Below are 14,331 nucleotides of genomic sequence, written 5' to 3'. Positions count from 1 at the left end.
TTTCTGGCATTCGGTTTATTGTATCCTAACTTACTGTCTGTACCTGTTAAATGACCTATGGGTGATTAACGTGGGAAGGGCTTAACGTTTGCAAAGACCTTTCTCAAAAGTTATATATCATTTACGTTTCAAAAAACCCGGTGAGGAAGGTGGTATTCCCAGCTGCTCACAAACGCTGATAAGTTTCCAAACTCTGGTCTTAGGCTGCTGCCCTCAGAAAACCTTCCTTAGCTCCCTGCAGAGAAACAGGACAGTTACCAGATGGCCTACAACCTCCTACCCCAGTAATCTGGGGACAGATTGACTACCTGTCTCCCTCTTTCTCTCATCTCTTTGGGTCCCTCTGCTCAGACCGTGTCTCTCTTCCCTTCGTGCAGAGGGCACACATGCTCCTTGGGCCTGGCGTCAGAGCCCCACTAGCTTCTAGCTCATCCTTCCTCTTGGCACTTGGTTTCTCCGAGCTGGGGGGAAGCTCATTCTGGCCCATGCCCCATCTCTATAACTTTATTCCCTTGTGTGGCCCCTTTGGAAGGTACCCAGGAGATGTTTGTTGGTTTTAAACATTTCCTGAGGCTGTGATGTCCACTCAGGAAAGGGGAGTTGGGGATGTAGGGAGAGGGATGTATGGCTGGGGACGGCAGCTGTGTGAGTATGGCTTTGGAGTCTGTGCTGAAGGGTCTCCAGGATTTGGAGCACTTGCCTAGAAATTAGCTAAGGCTTCCCTATAGTCCCTTGGGAACACTCTCTGACTTTCTTCTGCTATCAACTCTGCCTGCGGGTTTGGCCAGATGCCTCAAGGAACCCACAGCTTGAGCCTCTGGGGTTCTCCTGGGGCCCTGTAGTTGGGTTCCGGTTCCAGGAAGGTTCCCTTGCATGCTTCCATTGGCCGGCGTGATATTTCTCTTGTGGGATTGCAAGAAATGGGTGGCCAGAGTGGTGCTGACAGGCTGATTTTGGTTGATTCACATTGTTTATAGAGACAGGGGCCCTCACACCCTAGTGGCCGCCCTGCCTAGGGGCTTTTGCACTCCGTCAGAAGTAGGTCCATAGCTCTCTCCGCCACTTATATGTGACCCACTGTTTTCTGAAAAACAGTGTAAAACAAAAGAAAAGAATAGCTTTATTTTTATTTCGACACCCCCCCACCCCCTGCAACCTCCTCTCTCTCGGGGTTTCTGTTATATGCTAAATAAATCTTGCTTTTTTTGTTCGTTCGTTCGTTTGTTAAAGAGGCCCAGTGTTGGGTTAGAGCTGAAAGGAGCAGTCAGTGAAGTTGGACAAACTTGTAGGTGCCCTTTGGGGGACCCACTCCAGACTCCTGTCATCGCGTTTGTTCTTCCCTCGGTCTGGGGCCCCCTTACCCCATGTCGGGCCTTACACCGCATGTGGCCCTGCCACACTCCTCTCTCACAGCCCTGGTTATGCCAGAATGACCGGCCTTTGTCATCTGACCTGAGAGAGGGACAGTCAGCTGGACTATAAGAAGGAATTCTCCCTTGAGAGGGGAGGGGTCGTGTGAGGTGAAGGGAAGGTAGTTTCCTGGTCAGTTTGTGAAGGTGGCAATTTTGGGCAGACCCTCTCGGGGGTCTAGGGCACATCTGTGCCGTACCCAGAGCATCCTCTGGGATGTAAGGGGCCCTTCCTCCTAGTGATTTGCTCTGACAGCCAGATCTTGCAGCTGTTCCTGCTTTGATGTCCATTCTCGGACCCACACGTGTGTTTGCTGGCCACCGGGGGTGAGATTTTTAATTTGATTAGTTTTCATCAGTGGGTTCTATGGCCTGAGGCATCCCCTGCCCTGCTCCCTTCCTCCCCACCCTTCCCCCCACCTAGTGGCAGCTAAGAGAATTCTCAGCATAGTGCCTGGTTGAAAGTAATCAGCCCAGACAGTCCCCTGCAGGGTAGCACGGATCCTGAGCAGCTTGGAGATCTACCTTCCCTTTCCCTTGTGCTGGGAGGCCAGGATTGCCTCAGTGATGTTTCCTAGAAAGCTGTCCATCAGAATCACAAGTCAGAGCTTTTTCCTGGGTTTCTGTCCTCTTCATTCTTATGCCCTATACCTAGTAGCTGTTCCATGTGTGTTTGTGATTATGGATAAGTGTTGGAGATAGGGCAAGGAAGGAGCATGGTATAGTAGGAAGAATCCTAGGCTGGGAGTTAGACCTAGCTTTTTTGTTTCCCATCTAGCTCATTTGCCTCCCCTCTTGAACCCTCAATGTTCCCATTCACTGGGGTCACCAAGATCCCAGCAACATTGCTGTGACTCAGGCTTAGGGGATGGTCCTAAGGGCAGGGTGGTGGAGGTGTTAGGTTTAGTTTGCCATAGTCCTCACTATTCTCTACTGCCCTACCTTGCCCGCCTGATGCAAGTTGTCTACCTAGCACCACTGGGCATTTGACTCCATGACCCTTCTCATTTAGTCAGTGTCTTAGATTTGTTGTAAGAGTCCGTTGACTTGTATTTAGATTTGAAACCCAAATGATGGCTGTTGACCATCATCATCCCCATTGGGGTACCCTAACTAGGCCTCTGTATGGAGTTTGTGGTGTAAAGTGTGGGGGGAAAGCGTAGTATAGAGCTGCTCCCTGTGCCAAGCTGCCCACAGGCTGACTGGGGAGGCAAGTATGTATATTTTTAAAAGTTCATAGACAACCCAAGTGGCTTGTGCTAAGTCCTTAAGTGGTACTGAAACTCAGGGAGGAGAAAACACTGAGGGCTGAGGCAATCAGGGAAGACTTCCTGGAGGTGGAAAAGGAAATTCTAGTCATTCTTTAAAGATGAGTTCCCCTGAGTTATTTGTTCGAAGTCACATGGGTATGAAACTAGGATTAGCGGCCGGTGTCCTGTCTGCATGTGTATTGTTTTTTCCTCTTGACTAGAATTTGTTGAGACCTACATGTCCTGGGCCTTGGCTGGGAAAGATGGAAATATTTTTGTTCAGTCCTCACAGGAATCCAGTGAGGTGGGTATTACTAGATCTCCTACTCAGATGAAGAGTAGTTAAAAAATCTTTCCCAAGGCAACTGAACTAATAAATGGCAGAGTTGGGCACTAGGCCTGTCTTCAAAAAAACCAGTCTGTTTCCACTGCACTGTGGGTCTCAGACCTTCAGCGTCAGCCTCCGTGGTGAGATGGACCCACATACTGGAGTCACCACTAACTCCGTCAGCAGATGCGGGGCCTGGCCTGCCCCGGCTCAGCCTTGCCTGTCCTGCTTGTGTAGTTGAGCACATCTGGATTTTTACGTGGTGTCTGATAGCAACTCGGAGCCCACCCTTCACCCCCTTCTCTCTGTTCTCACCTTTTGCCTCTGACCCTCAGAGCGAGCCCATTAGAGCTCCTTGAGCTGTCTTTGAACTTGGGATTGGAATCCAGAGGAAAAAAGGGCCCTGATCTTGGCCCCAAGTTCATTCTGTCCCTGGGGTGCTGCTGCCAGTGTCGTGGGCGACTTTTGTAAAGAGGTGAGCTCTGGATGTGGAGCTGGGCTGTTAACATTGTTGCCGTTGACTCACTTTGACCTTGGCCAGGTCATCTAGTCCCTCTCTGTGCCTCAGTGTCCTTCTCTGTGATAAACGGGGAGTCAGAGACCTTTCTAGAGTCCCTTGTGTCTTTAACACCAAATAGCTTTGTGTTCCTCTCCGTTCTTGAAGCCTTTTCTCCCCCAATGATCCAATTTCCCTTCTCTCCTTTCCTCGCCCCGCCCCCCTTCTCCCTCCGGGTCTGACGGATAAACTCCAGGCCGATCTCAGGTCTGTGGGCTAAAACTGTAATCAACCCTAGCCTTCCCTCCATATTGACCGCTGGGAAGGGAATGCTTAGAGACCACCCCCCCAGATGTGAGCTCTGACCTGGCAGGCTGGCTACATTTGCCTCTGTGCCCCTACTTCCCAACGCACAGAATGTGCCCGGCAGAGGTGAGTGAGGTGAGCAGGGAGCTGGGGGACTTGTCCTGGTGGTGGTTGCGGACAGAACACCAGCCCGGAGCCTGCAGGACGGAGGGACAAGCATCTCTCCCCTGCATTTGGCTGAGCTCCGGCTCCTCCCCGTGCTCTGCCTGTTAAGTGAGTCACAGGTGGCACACACCCGAGTCCTCACACCTGCCTGGCATTGTTTCAAGCCCTTGCCCTGAGTCTGGTGAGGTCACACGTGTGGATCCACCCCGGAAACTGGTTAGGCTGGGCTGCCCCCACCCTCTGATGGGGATCAGCTGCACATGGCCTGGCCTCTAGGCCCTTTGGGAGGAAGTGAGTGGCCTGGCGCCCTCCCTGCTGGCTTCCTGCAGCCTGGGTCCCACAGGAGGATGGCTTCGGGGGTGTGTCCCCGGCTGGAGGGCGGGCACTTCATGGTCCTGTGTCTTCCCCAGGCACGGGCCCCCTTGTGAGCAGCAGACCGGCCTGGTGGCTGGCAGCAGGACCCCCTCGCCTGCATGCTGAAGAAGATGGGTGAGGCCGTGGCCAGAGTTGCAAGGAAGGTCAACGAGACTGTGGAGAGCGGCTCTGATACCCTGGGTGAGTGAGGGCAGGGCGCCTCATAGGCAGGCGGCGTGCGAAATCAGTTTAGAGGTGGAATTAAAAGAGAAAAGCGCAGAGATAGTGTCAGTGGGCACCGTCGTCCCGAGGAGAAGTGTTCCATGGAATTTGATCGCACTTGTGCTTGGTGTGTGCGCACCAGGGAGCCTGTCTACGCTGCTGCCGACTCTGAGTGGGTGTGTGCCCTTGGCCCAGGGGACAATAGCTGCCGCCCCGCCGAGGAGCCCCAGGTCCTAGGCCCCATGCAGGTGCCTCGTGTCACCATATTGAATCTTCACCGAGGCCTTGTGATGGAGGATACCCGCCAAGCATGACTAGCCTTGGTCTTCATATGAAGAGGCGATGGAGGGTTGACGGCAAAGGGGGCTTTTCCCAGGTCACCCAGCCTGGAGGCCCCCTTTCATGCCATTGTTTTACTTGAATTGTGTCTTATATTTTTTTTGCTTTGACTTGGTCATAGCGTTTTAGCCCATACAGTTATGCCAAATCTTTAAGCATCGAAGCAAATCATCCTATTTAACTGAATTCAACAGATATTTATTGACTGTTAGCATGTGCAAGGATTGCGTGTGTGTGTGTGTGTGTCACCGCTGGAATATGTGTACCCTTGGAGCCTTTGGCATATTGTGGGAACCCTGAGGAGGAGAGCATGTTCCTGCCTCGGGGGTGATTGTGCACGTAGGGTAGGATTCGAATGGGGTCTCTGGCACAGAGAGAGGTATTCCACAGGCAGGTAGGGATGTGTGTGCCCATGTGTGTTTGTGTCTGTCTGTTAAGGAGCATTTCCATGGAGGTTGTTGCCTGACCAAAGATCCAGAGACTGGGAAGGTAGAACATTTCTGTGAACAACCATTGGTCGGGTATGTCAGGCTCCTGGGCAAGGCATTGTAGCCTAGAAAGTGGAGGGTCACTCAGCCTTCAAGATGAGCTTGGGGGCGCCTGGGTGACTCAGTCGGTGAAGTGTCTGCCTTCGGCTCAGGTCATGATCCCAGGGTCCTGAGATGGAGCTCCGTGTTGGGCTCCCTGCTCAGTCTGCTTCTCTCTGTCCTCCCCGCTCATGCTCTCTCTCGCTGTCTGTCACCATCTCTGTCTCTCGCTGTCTCAAACAAATAAATAAAATCTTAAAAAAAAAAAAAAAGAGGCTTGGTCACCGCCTCTTTCAGGAAGCCGTCATCCCTACACCGACATTCACCCCTGCTCCTTTCCTCCTCTGTAACACTCATTCGGTGTCCCTAGAGGGCAGGGACTTTTGCCCCCATCCCCCAAGAGCGAGAGCCGTGTCAGGTACTTTGTCAGCACGTAGTGTTTGCTGAACTGACCTAAAGCGAGAGAAGATCTCCTCTGCCAGCAAACTTGAAGGTTGTGGTTGGTTTTGGAGGGAAGTTTCTGGGGCGGAGTGGGAGGGGGGGTGGCGGTGCCTTCAGCTAGTGAGCTGATGGCCATGGGCCCGCAGGAAAAGAATTCTGGAGTCCCGTGCTGGTTACTGATGTGGTCGTACTTAGCCCAGGGCTCAAGGCTCCCCACCATGCATATGGCCTGGATTCGAATCCCCACTCTGCCACCAGCTAGCCCGCTCCCTTAGCAGGTTGCTTAACCGCTACCTGAACCTGGTCTCTTCATGTCTGTAGTGGGGATGGGAATTGTGCCTCCCTCACCGAGGTGGTTCGGGGAATGGGGATGTCTATAAGGTGCTGGCCTTTAGGGAGTTCAGTGAATGACACTGTTTCTGTTCCATCTCCAAGGGCTGGGGGTGGCACCTAAGTCCCGCTCTGCCACAAACAGGCCTCCTCCCGCTGTTGGCCAGCCACCAAGCTGGGTCCCTTCACTTCTTCAAGTGGGGAGTTGAGTGCCAATCAACACATCTCTGCAGGGAATAACCTCCCCCAGGCTTTCAGTGTTGCCGGGGTGAGGGACGCATGTGAGCTCAGCCTCACCCACATGTGTCCCGGGGGCAAGGGTGGAGGGCCAGCAGAGGAGGGAGAGCACCATTTTGACCTCCCGGGCGGAGATGTTGCTGGAGAAAGTGCTCGGGGAGGCAGCAGTGAGGAGGCTGGGGCCCCAGGTAGTGAGGAGTTGGAGGTTGCATAGAGGAGGTGATGGGAGGATCGGGGATGGCACCCAGCAGGTGGGGAGCCTGGAAGTGCTGCATGGAGTCTAGACTGAAATGTCTGGGGACCAGAGGTTGCAAACTCAGTTCACTCTGCAGGCCAGATGAGCTGAAGCGTGGCCGCACTGCGTGGGGTACAGTGTGCAGGGCGTCGGGGGGCGGGGCGTGCAGTGACCAGCATCTCTGCACTGCCCGGGGCTGTGCCCCCTGAAAAACCCAAGGCAGGCCTCTGTTGCCCTGCCTCGCCACTGCTGTGCTGGGATTAGAACCCTGACTGTCCCGCACCAGAGCCCCGGCTCTTTCTCCACCACGCCGGCTCTTTCTCCACCACGCCGTCCCGGGGAGGGGACACGGATGGTTGCTGAGCGCTGGGGTTGTGAGCGTGCAAAGCTTTAGTCACCATCAGAGAGGAGTTGAACATTTTATTTAGCCTTGGCTGTCTTGACTGGAGCTCGAAACTTTCACAGGGAGGTGACTGGGTCTTTTTTTTTTTTTTTTAGATTCTGTTTATTTATTTGACAGAGAGAGAGAGACAGCCAGTGAGAGAAGGAACACAAGCAGGGGGAGGGGCAGAGGGAGAAGCAGACTCCCCATGGAGCAGGGAGCCTGTTGCAGGGCTCAATCCCAGGATCCTCGGATCACGCCCTGAGCCAAAGGCAGACGCTTAATGACTGAGCCACCCAGGCACCCTGTGACTGGGTCTTTAAAGTTAGGGCAGACCGATGGAGGCCCATTTATCTCTTCAGTGCCCAGCGAAGAAACAAAATGCCAGATTGGGCTTGCAATCCTGACCCTTCAGCAGGTGGAGTTCACTGGGCTCATGGAGTCTGAGGGGTCTGGGGTCTAAGCTGTCTGCATGTATTGAGCATCTGCTGTGTGCAAGGTGCTGGGGGGCCCCCTCGAGTTATGTGCAGTAGAGTTCTGGACGCGAGACCAGCCCACCACTGTGGGACAGAGAGCAGTGAGGGACACGAAATTTCCATGCTGAGCCAGGTCAGACACAACCACGGGTGGTTGGAGTTCAGAGGTGGGGGATGTGCTGGGTGTTGAAGGCATCCGGGAAGGCTTTCTGGAGGAGGTGGGAATTGAAGTGGGTCTTGAAAGATGCGTGAAGTAACCCACTATGGTTCTCATATAAAACAGCAAGCAATCTGACGCAGCCTAAAAAACCAGCCCCAGAAAATGGCTTAAATAAATTTTGTTAGAGCTGTACAATGCAATTTATGGAGCTACTAAAAGTGGTGCATAAAATTTCATTGCATGCTTGAATGAAGACCGGCAGATTGTTCCATGGAACATGAATTGGAAAAAAGCGAGCACCCCAATCTGTCAGACAGTGAGATGGCAGTTATGTTAAACATGTGTACGGACAGGGGGAAGAATTGAAAGGAAATAAAACAAGACACAAATTGGTGTTATAAAATACTCCTGTGCCTTTCCTGAATGTTGTATGATAAACACATTACTCTTTTAAGTAGAGAAGTACAGATTTTAGGGAAAGGACCACCTACCACTGTAGGAGGCAGAAGTAACTGACTTCCCAACAGCAGACGAGGTCATGGGGATTGTTCCTTCTCTCAGCCCTTGGGTGTGGGCCGGCCTCTCCGGCTTCCCCCGCTCTGCTGGCTTCCCCTCCCTGCCTCCCTGTGCGCAGGCCTGGGGTGCAGCCCTGGGATGCTGGCTCGAAGCTGTAGGTGTCTCTGCAGGGCGGAAGGTCCCTGCGGAGATTGAGACCCAGCTGGGGGAGCTCAGTTACAGGCTCTCACCTTATTCAGGTAAGCATCATGTGCGTTCCCCCAGGCACTCGTGGGTGCCCTCTGGAGCCAGGCTTTCTCCTCCTGCAACCTGAGCCATGGCTCCCGGCCCTTGTCTCCCCACCCCAGGCTTCTTTGTCCTCCCAGGCCCCCCTGGTCTGCCCCATAGCTTGAGCTAAAGCCACTTTTCCCCAGCCCCTTACCCCTCCTCAGCATTTTTGAATGAGCTTGCACAGAGTTGGGAACCCTGTACTGTCCTCAGGCCTTCATCTCCTTCCTCTCCTTGTGTCCCCAAGTTCTTTGCCTTTGTCAAGGCCTCACACCTGACTGGGCTTCCTGGGTCCTTGGACCCCGAAGGGCCTTTGTCTGACCTCACTGTTCCCTCTGGCCAGTGGATCAGCAGGCCGGGCCGCCCTGCACCCCACTCCTCCAGGGGAGAAGCTCCCAGGCCCCCGGGGATGACTTAAAAACTGATCATTCTTGCCATAGAGCGGGACTTGGAAAGGTCTGGGAGAGTATGCCTGGCTGGGACAAAGACGCTGGCAAAGCCCAGTGTGAGCTGCAAAGGAAGGAGCCGGCATTTCCCAGGGCCTGCTGCGTGCCGAGCTCAGATGTTTGACACCTCTTTTCATCCTTTCTGTGGTTTTTGTACTTCTGCCAGAAGATTCCTGTCTGTGTTCATTTCAAGAAAATTCCAAGTCATTAGTTCTGGGTTCCCCCCATCCCTTGGGTCTCTTTTGCCTGGAATTCCTCTTGGGGCCTCCATTCTGGGTGTCCTTGGCTCTAGGGTATTTCCTTTCTCTCCATCTCCCTGGTCCATTCCGAGATCCGTCTGCCATTTCATGGTTTGGTTCTCCATTTGTGTTCAGTCTTCTCTTGAACCCATCATTGAGTTTTAAGGCTACATATTTTATTTTCCAAAGTTCCAGGGGAGCCTGGGTGGCTCAGCCGATTAAGCATCTGCCTCTTGATCTCAGCTCAGGTCTTGATCTGAGGGTTGTGAGTTCACACCCTGCACTGGGCTCCACGCCAGGTGTGGAGCCTACTTAAAAAAAAAAGTTCTATTTGGTTCTTTTAAAAATCTGATTTTATATACTCTGTTTTCTCTTCGGACCTGGCAAATTTTTTTTTACCTTTTACTAAAAAGAGAGTCCTATTTAAGGGAATAATATTTTGTTCCTTTCTTATGTGTTTAAATCTATTTTTTATTTCTTTAATCATTTGACTATGCCTGTCTTTTTTATCTTTTATACTCCCTCTGTCACTGGGGGTTCTCAGTGGCCCTGTTGACTCTAGCTCACAGTGGGGGTTCCTGGTGAATTTGATGTAATTTTAGACCCTAGACTCTTGTCTGGTGGAGGCTTGTCTGGGCTGAGGGGGTGTTCTCCGGAGGCCTTGAGGTTTCTTCCCACAGACTCCTGCCTGCAACCAGGTTAGAAACACCTCTTTTGTTAGAAACAATCTTACTCAGCCCGAGGGGTTTCTGGGCCTTAAGGGAAAGGAATATTCAAACCCCAAGTGCACTGTGAGGGCAGGCCTGTGATTTCAGAATCGTAGAGGGGATTTGTTTTCTTTGTTGATTCGGTGCCCAGGCAAAGACAAAGCAGCATTCTAATTATGAAAAAGTACATCTTACCCTAGTCCACTCTTTCTCTGAAGGCAGTCCTTCAGAACCTTAGCCTTCCACAGGGTCTTGGCTTCAGCGTCCCTCGGGCAGGCCCAGGGCTGCATTCCTGCCCCCTTCTAGGCCTTTCAGCCCCAGCCCCGGGAACCCGGCCTCACAGCAGCTGCCTGTCGCTGTCTCGTGGACGTGCCTCTCTATTTGCTCTTCCTAAACACCAGGCAGTGTTGTCAGCACCGAATCCCCATAATGACTTTGTGACAGGGGTGATCTTAATATTCCCATTTTACAGATGAAGAAACCAAGGCAGAGCGTTTTAAATCCAGGGTTTCTCAAGTGGTTGGTGGCACAAAGGTGTTCAGCTCGTCTCCCCTACTGCTTCTGAAGTAGGAGTTTCCTGGTTTTCCAGAAGCTGGAGCTAAGGCTGAGGATGTGACGCAGTTGAGAGGAGCAGCCAGACCTATCCCAGCTCTGGGTGGCCTTTCCTGCTGAGGGCCAGGGGAGGAGATGAGAACATGGAGCCCCTGCTCCCCTGCATGCTTGCCTCTCCACTCACACCCTGTTGGAACCACAGTCGGGCCTACCCTGTTCCTTGAGAAGAAGGGAAATTCTCAGAAGCTTCGTATCTGCCTGGTCATTGAAGATGTCTCAGGTGGTGATGGGCACAGCTGCTGTGGGCTGCTTCTGTTTACGGACAGATCCATGGAACCCACTCGGGAGCTTTAAAGGTGAAATCTCGGGGTGGGCATGGTGGTCTGCATTTGAACCTGAACCCTGTATGATTCTTCCCTGCCTTGAATAAGCCACTGGCTTATGATTTACAATCTGGAACTTCCTCCTGTGGTGGGTTCTGGGGGGGCTGGGCAGGGAGGGGTGTTGTCTTGGCAGGCCAGGATGTGTGTGTGTGAGAGAGAGACTGAATGTGAACATGGGTGTGATCCGTCCTCGGGACCGAGCAGCTAGACCGGGAACTGTGAAGATAGTCAGGTGGGCGGACCAAAGCTAGTGAGAGAGGGGACATATCCATCCCATTTCCAGCTTTCCCCGTCTCCCAGGCTCATCACCATTTTGCTGCGCTTGCTCTCACCAGCAGATGGCGTCCTGTCACCGGCCGACGAGGTGACAGGCCGCTGAGACCTGGACTTGACCAGACTGTTGCTGGGCAGGCGTGAATGCCCACGTCCTAACGTCCTGACCAGGGCTTCCACTCCCAGCCCAGCTCACGACCTGGATTTACATTCCTAGCTGACTCCCACAGGGATCTGATTTTGCAGCCCCTTTCTTGAGCAAGGGTATTCAGGAAGCACTTAATAAATACACTCACTAAATCAGGATAATATCTTCCCTTGGGTCAGACACGGCCCCTTTTCAGGAAACACCACATTGAGCATCTACTGTGTGTACCCCACTTAGAGGAACCAAGTGGCCCAGGAGTGCCCAGCCCGGAGGGGGAGGCAGATACACACACACACACACACACACACACACACACACACACACGTACTCTCAGGCACAATGTCAGGGAGGGGAGCAGCCAGGGCTGTGGGGGAAGCAGTTTTTCTGGACCTTAGGCAGGGGCCTACAAGCAGTTCCTGGCTCTGAGCCCGGGAGGCTGGTGCTGGCAGGGATGGTGGGTGTGCGTGTCGCTCGGACGTGTCCTGGCCCGGGGAGTCCTGGGGGTCAGCCAGACACAGGTCAGCTCTGAATGGGTGGCAGAGGGAATGGGCCCTCACGGGGCAGCCCTCTGTCTGGCCCAGGCCACCTGTGTTCACCACGAGGGCTGGAAGCCTCTGATTTGCTATCCTCTGCTTCCTGCCTCTCAGTTGGGAAGGCAGGCTGCAATCACTATATAAACATTTGATTAAAAACAGAACAAAAGGGGTGCCTGGGTGGCTCAGTCGTTGGGTGTCTGCCTTCAGCTCAGGGTGTGATCCTAGGGTCCTGGGATCGAGCCCCACGTTGGGCTCCCTGCTCCACTGGGAGCCTGCTTCTTCCTCTCCCACTTCCCCTGCTTGTGTTCCCTCTCTCACTGGCTGTCTCTCTCTCTGTCAAATAAATAAATAAGATCTTTGAAAAAGGGGCTCCTGGATGGCACAGCGGTTAAGCGTCTGCCTTCGGCTCAGGGCGTGATCCCGGCATTATGGGATCGAGTCCCACATCAGGCTCCTCCGCTATGAGCCTGCTTCTTCCTCTCCCACTCTCCCTGCTTCTGTTCCCTCTCTCGCTGGCTGTCTCTATCTCTGTCGAATAAATAAATAAAATCTTTAAAAAAAAAATCTTTGAAAAAAACAAAAACAACACAAAAACCTAGTAAGTATTACATGTGCCTAGTGTACAAAGCATGAGACCCAAAGGATAAGCCCACAAGGCTTCCTTGTGCCCTGGCCCCTTCCTCCTTGGCATCATGTCTTGCAGAATCAGAGGGCTGGTTACAAGGCCCTGTTGGGGTTAGACTGGCGAGCTCTGGAATTGGTAGGGGTAAGGATGGTTAGCAAGGGTCCTGAGGCTTTTTTCAGACTGTTGCCAGCCGAGGCAGGAGAGGACCCCAAAGCCCAACAGGTGTGGCCCAGGTCTCTGCTGGGGTTCCCTGAATCCCCTGCCAGAGCTTTGGGAGCTCCAATGGCCACAAGTCCCACCTGCCGCCCGCTCCAGCCCCACTGTGGACTTTAGACTTCTGGGGGTGACGGAGGCTAAGAGTGGGGCTCAGTGGTGGGCAACCTCCAGCACGGCCAACATGTGTCTTGGGTTCCTGGTCACCACAGTGCTGCCCCACACTGGGTGTTCAGCATGCATCTGTTGGGTGCATGGATGGGTGCCCTTGGCCCCTCTGGTGTGGGTGCAGACCACTCAGGGCTCCCTGAGTAACTTAACCCTCCCCACTCATTCTTCCATCTATAGAAAGGAAACTGGCTGGCTGTGAGAACTGGTCCAACCCTGAGTGGGCTCCAGGAAGGCCCTGTGGGAGGCCGAGAGCCCTGCACAGCAAGGAGGCCATTAGCCAGGTGTGAAACACTGGCAGGAAGGAACACGAACCAAGTGGATGAGTCCTGCCTCCACTGTCTGTAGTCGTATACACCCCAGGTGTTGGCTGAGCGCCCCTGCTGAGGGGTGGCATGGAAGAGGGGGCATTGCGGCTGAGCCCCCGAGGATGGAGCAGATTTGGGGGTGTGGGTGTGGGTCAGGTGTGCGGGGAAGACCATTCTAGGGGAGGGTGTATCTGCGGGCAAAGGCGTGGCCACAGGCAGGTGCTTGCGAGGGGGATGACAAGGCTGTGACCCGGGAGAGTAAGGGGAGCTCTTGAGTGTGTCACCTTCAGTAGTTTCTGCAGCGAAGTCCTATTGTCGATGCAAAACAAACAAACCTTTTAGAATCTCTAAAAGCAAGACAGAGTTTTATTAGACCCCAACTTAGGACACCTGCCCAGGAACCACGCTTTTCACAGGGAAGAAAGTGCCCCACAGAATGAGCGGTTTACAGGGTTGTATGTGACAGGGTATATACTTCTTACATCTTGGAAAAGTTCAAAAGATTGTAGATTAGCATAGAGGCAGAAGTCGTGGGTGTTGTGATAAAGGACTGCAGGGAGTAGGAGCATTGATCAGTATCTCAAGGACAAGATGGCTTTTCCGTAGGCCACTCGCTCATTTACAATGATGTACAGTGCATGCGTGGTGGGCTGTAAATCAGGCTTTGGTTTGAATGAAGTTGATATATAGTCAAGTTGACTTAGAAAGAAATCTTGTGGCTTCCTTTGTATAGCAGGCCTTTAGAGAGTTTTTTCTCTCATCATTTCCCCCTTTTGACCTATAATCTTTTGACAGAAAGCACTGATGGTCATTATTCTGTACTGCGACGCCAGAGTAATTGCTTATCTGCCCCGTGTCCCTCAATGCTCAGCCCAATTTAGGTAACCTAGGAGTCTACACCAGGGGGTCAATGGTATGGCCTCTAATAGGGAATATTACAAGTGATACATATTTTTTCAATGAGATCAAATTGTCATACACACATGTATGTGTGCTTTGTGGTGAGTTTTACCTTTACATTTTTGGGGTGATATTTATAGCCTAAATACAGAAATAGTTATAAAAGCCAAATTAATAACATTTGAAGTAATCAACAGGGAATAGGTACAGAATTAGAAAGACAAGAGAAGGAAAAAAATCCATCATAAGTATTTTGATCATCTTAGTTAGAGTACCTGTTTAACCTTCTTTATCTACAGTTATGCATGCTTTGTGATATCATTGAGTTGATTGGTTTAAATGGTAATTAAATTTTCTGTTATTACAGGTAACAGTTTCCCTGGCCAGTTAGTT

General features: G+C 52.4%; 1 protein-coding gene across 4 annotated transcripts in view; it reads left to right on the top strand.

Moving 5' to 3' along the window:
* Positions 1–14,331, top strand: part of LRRC20 (leucine rich repeat containing 20) — a 107,952-nt gene that overhangs the window by 25,084 nt on the left and 68,537 nt on the right. For 3 of the 4 annotated variants that reach the window (XM_034662620.1, XM_034662619.1, XM_034662621.1), the window contains one exon: positions 4,365–4,509. The exons of the other annotated variant lie outside the window; for it this stretch is intronic. In XM_034662620.1, the coding sequence (XP_034518511.1) occupies positions 4,428–4,509 (82 nt within the window). In that variant the 5' untranslated portion in view covers positions 4,365–4,427. The remainder of the gene's footprint in view (positions 1–4,364; positions 4,510–14,331) is intronic. 4 annotated transcript variants of the gene reach the window in all.

The sequence above is a fragment of the Ailuropoda melanoleuca genome, chromosome 6 (assembly GCF_002007445.2).
Source record: "Ailuropoda melanoleuca isolate Jingjing chromosome 6, ASM200744v2, whole genome shotgun sequence".
NCBI classification, from domain to species: Eukaryota; Metazoa; Chordata; class Mammalia; order Carnivora; family Ursidae; genus Ailuropoda; species Ailuropoda melanoleuca.
The sequence above is the reverse complement of the archived record's forward strand: the minus strand, read 5'-3'. Positions and strand labels throughout refer to the sequence as shown.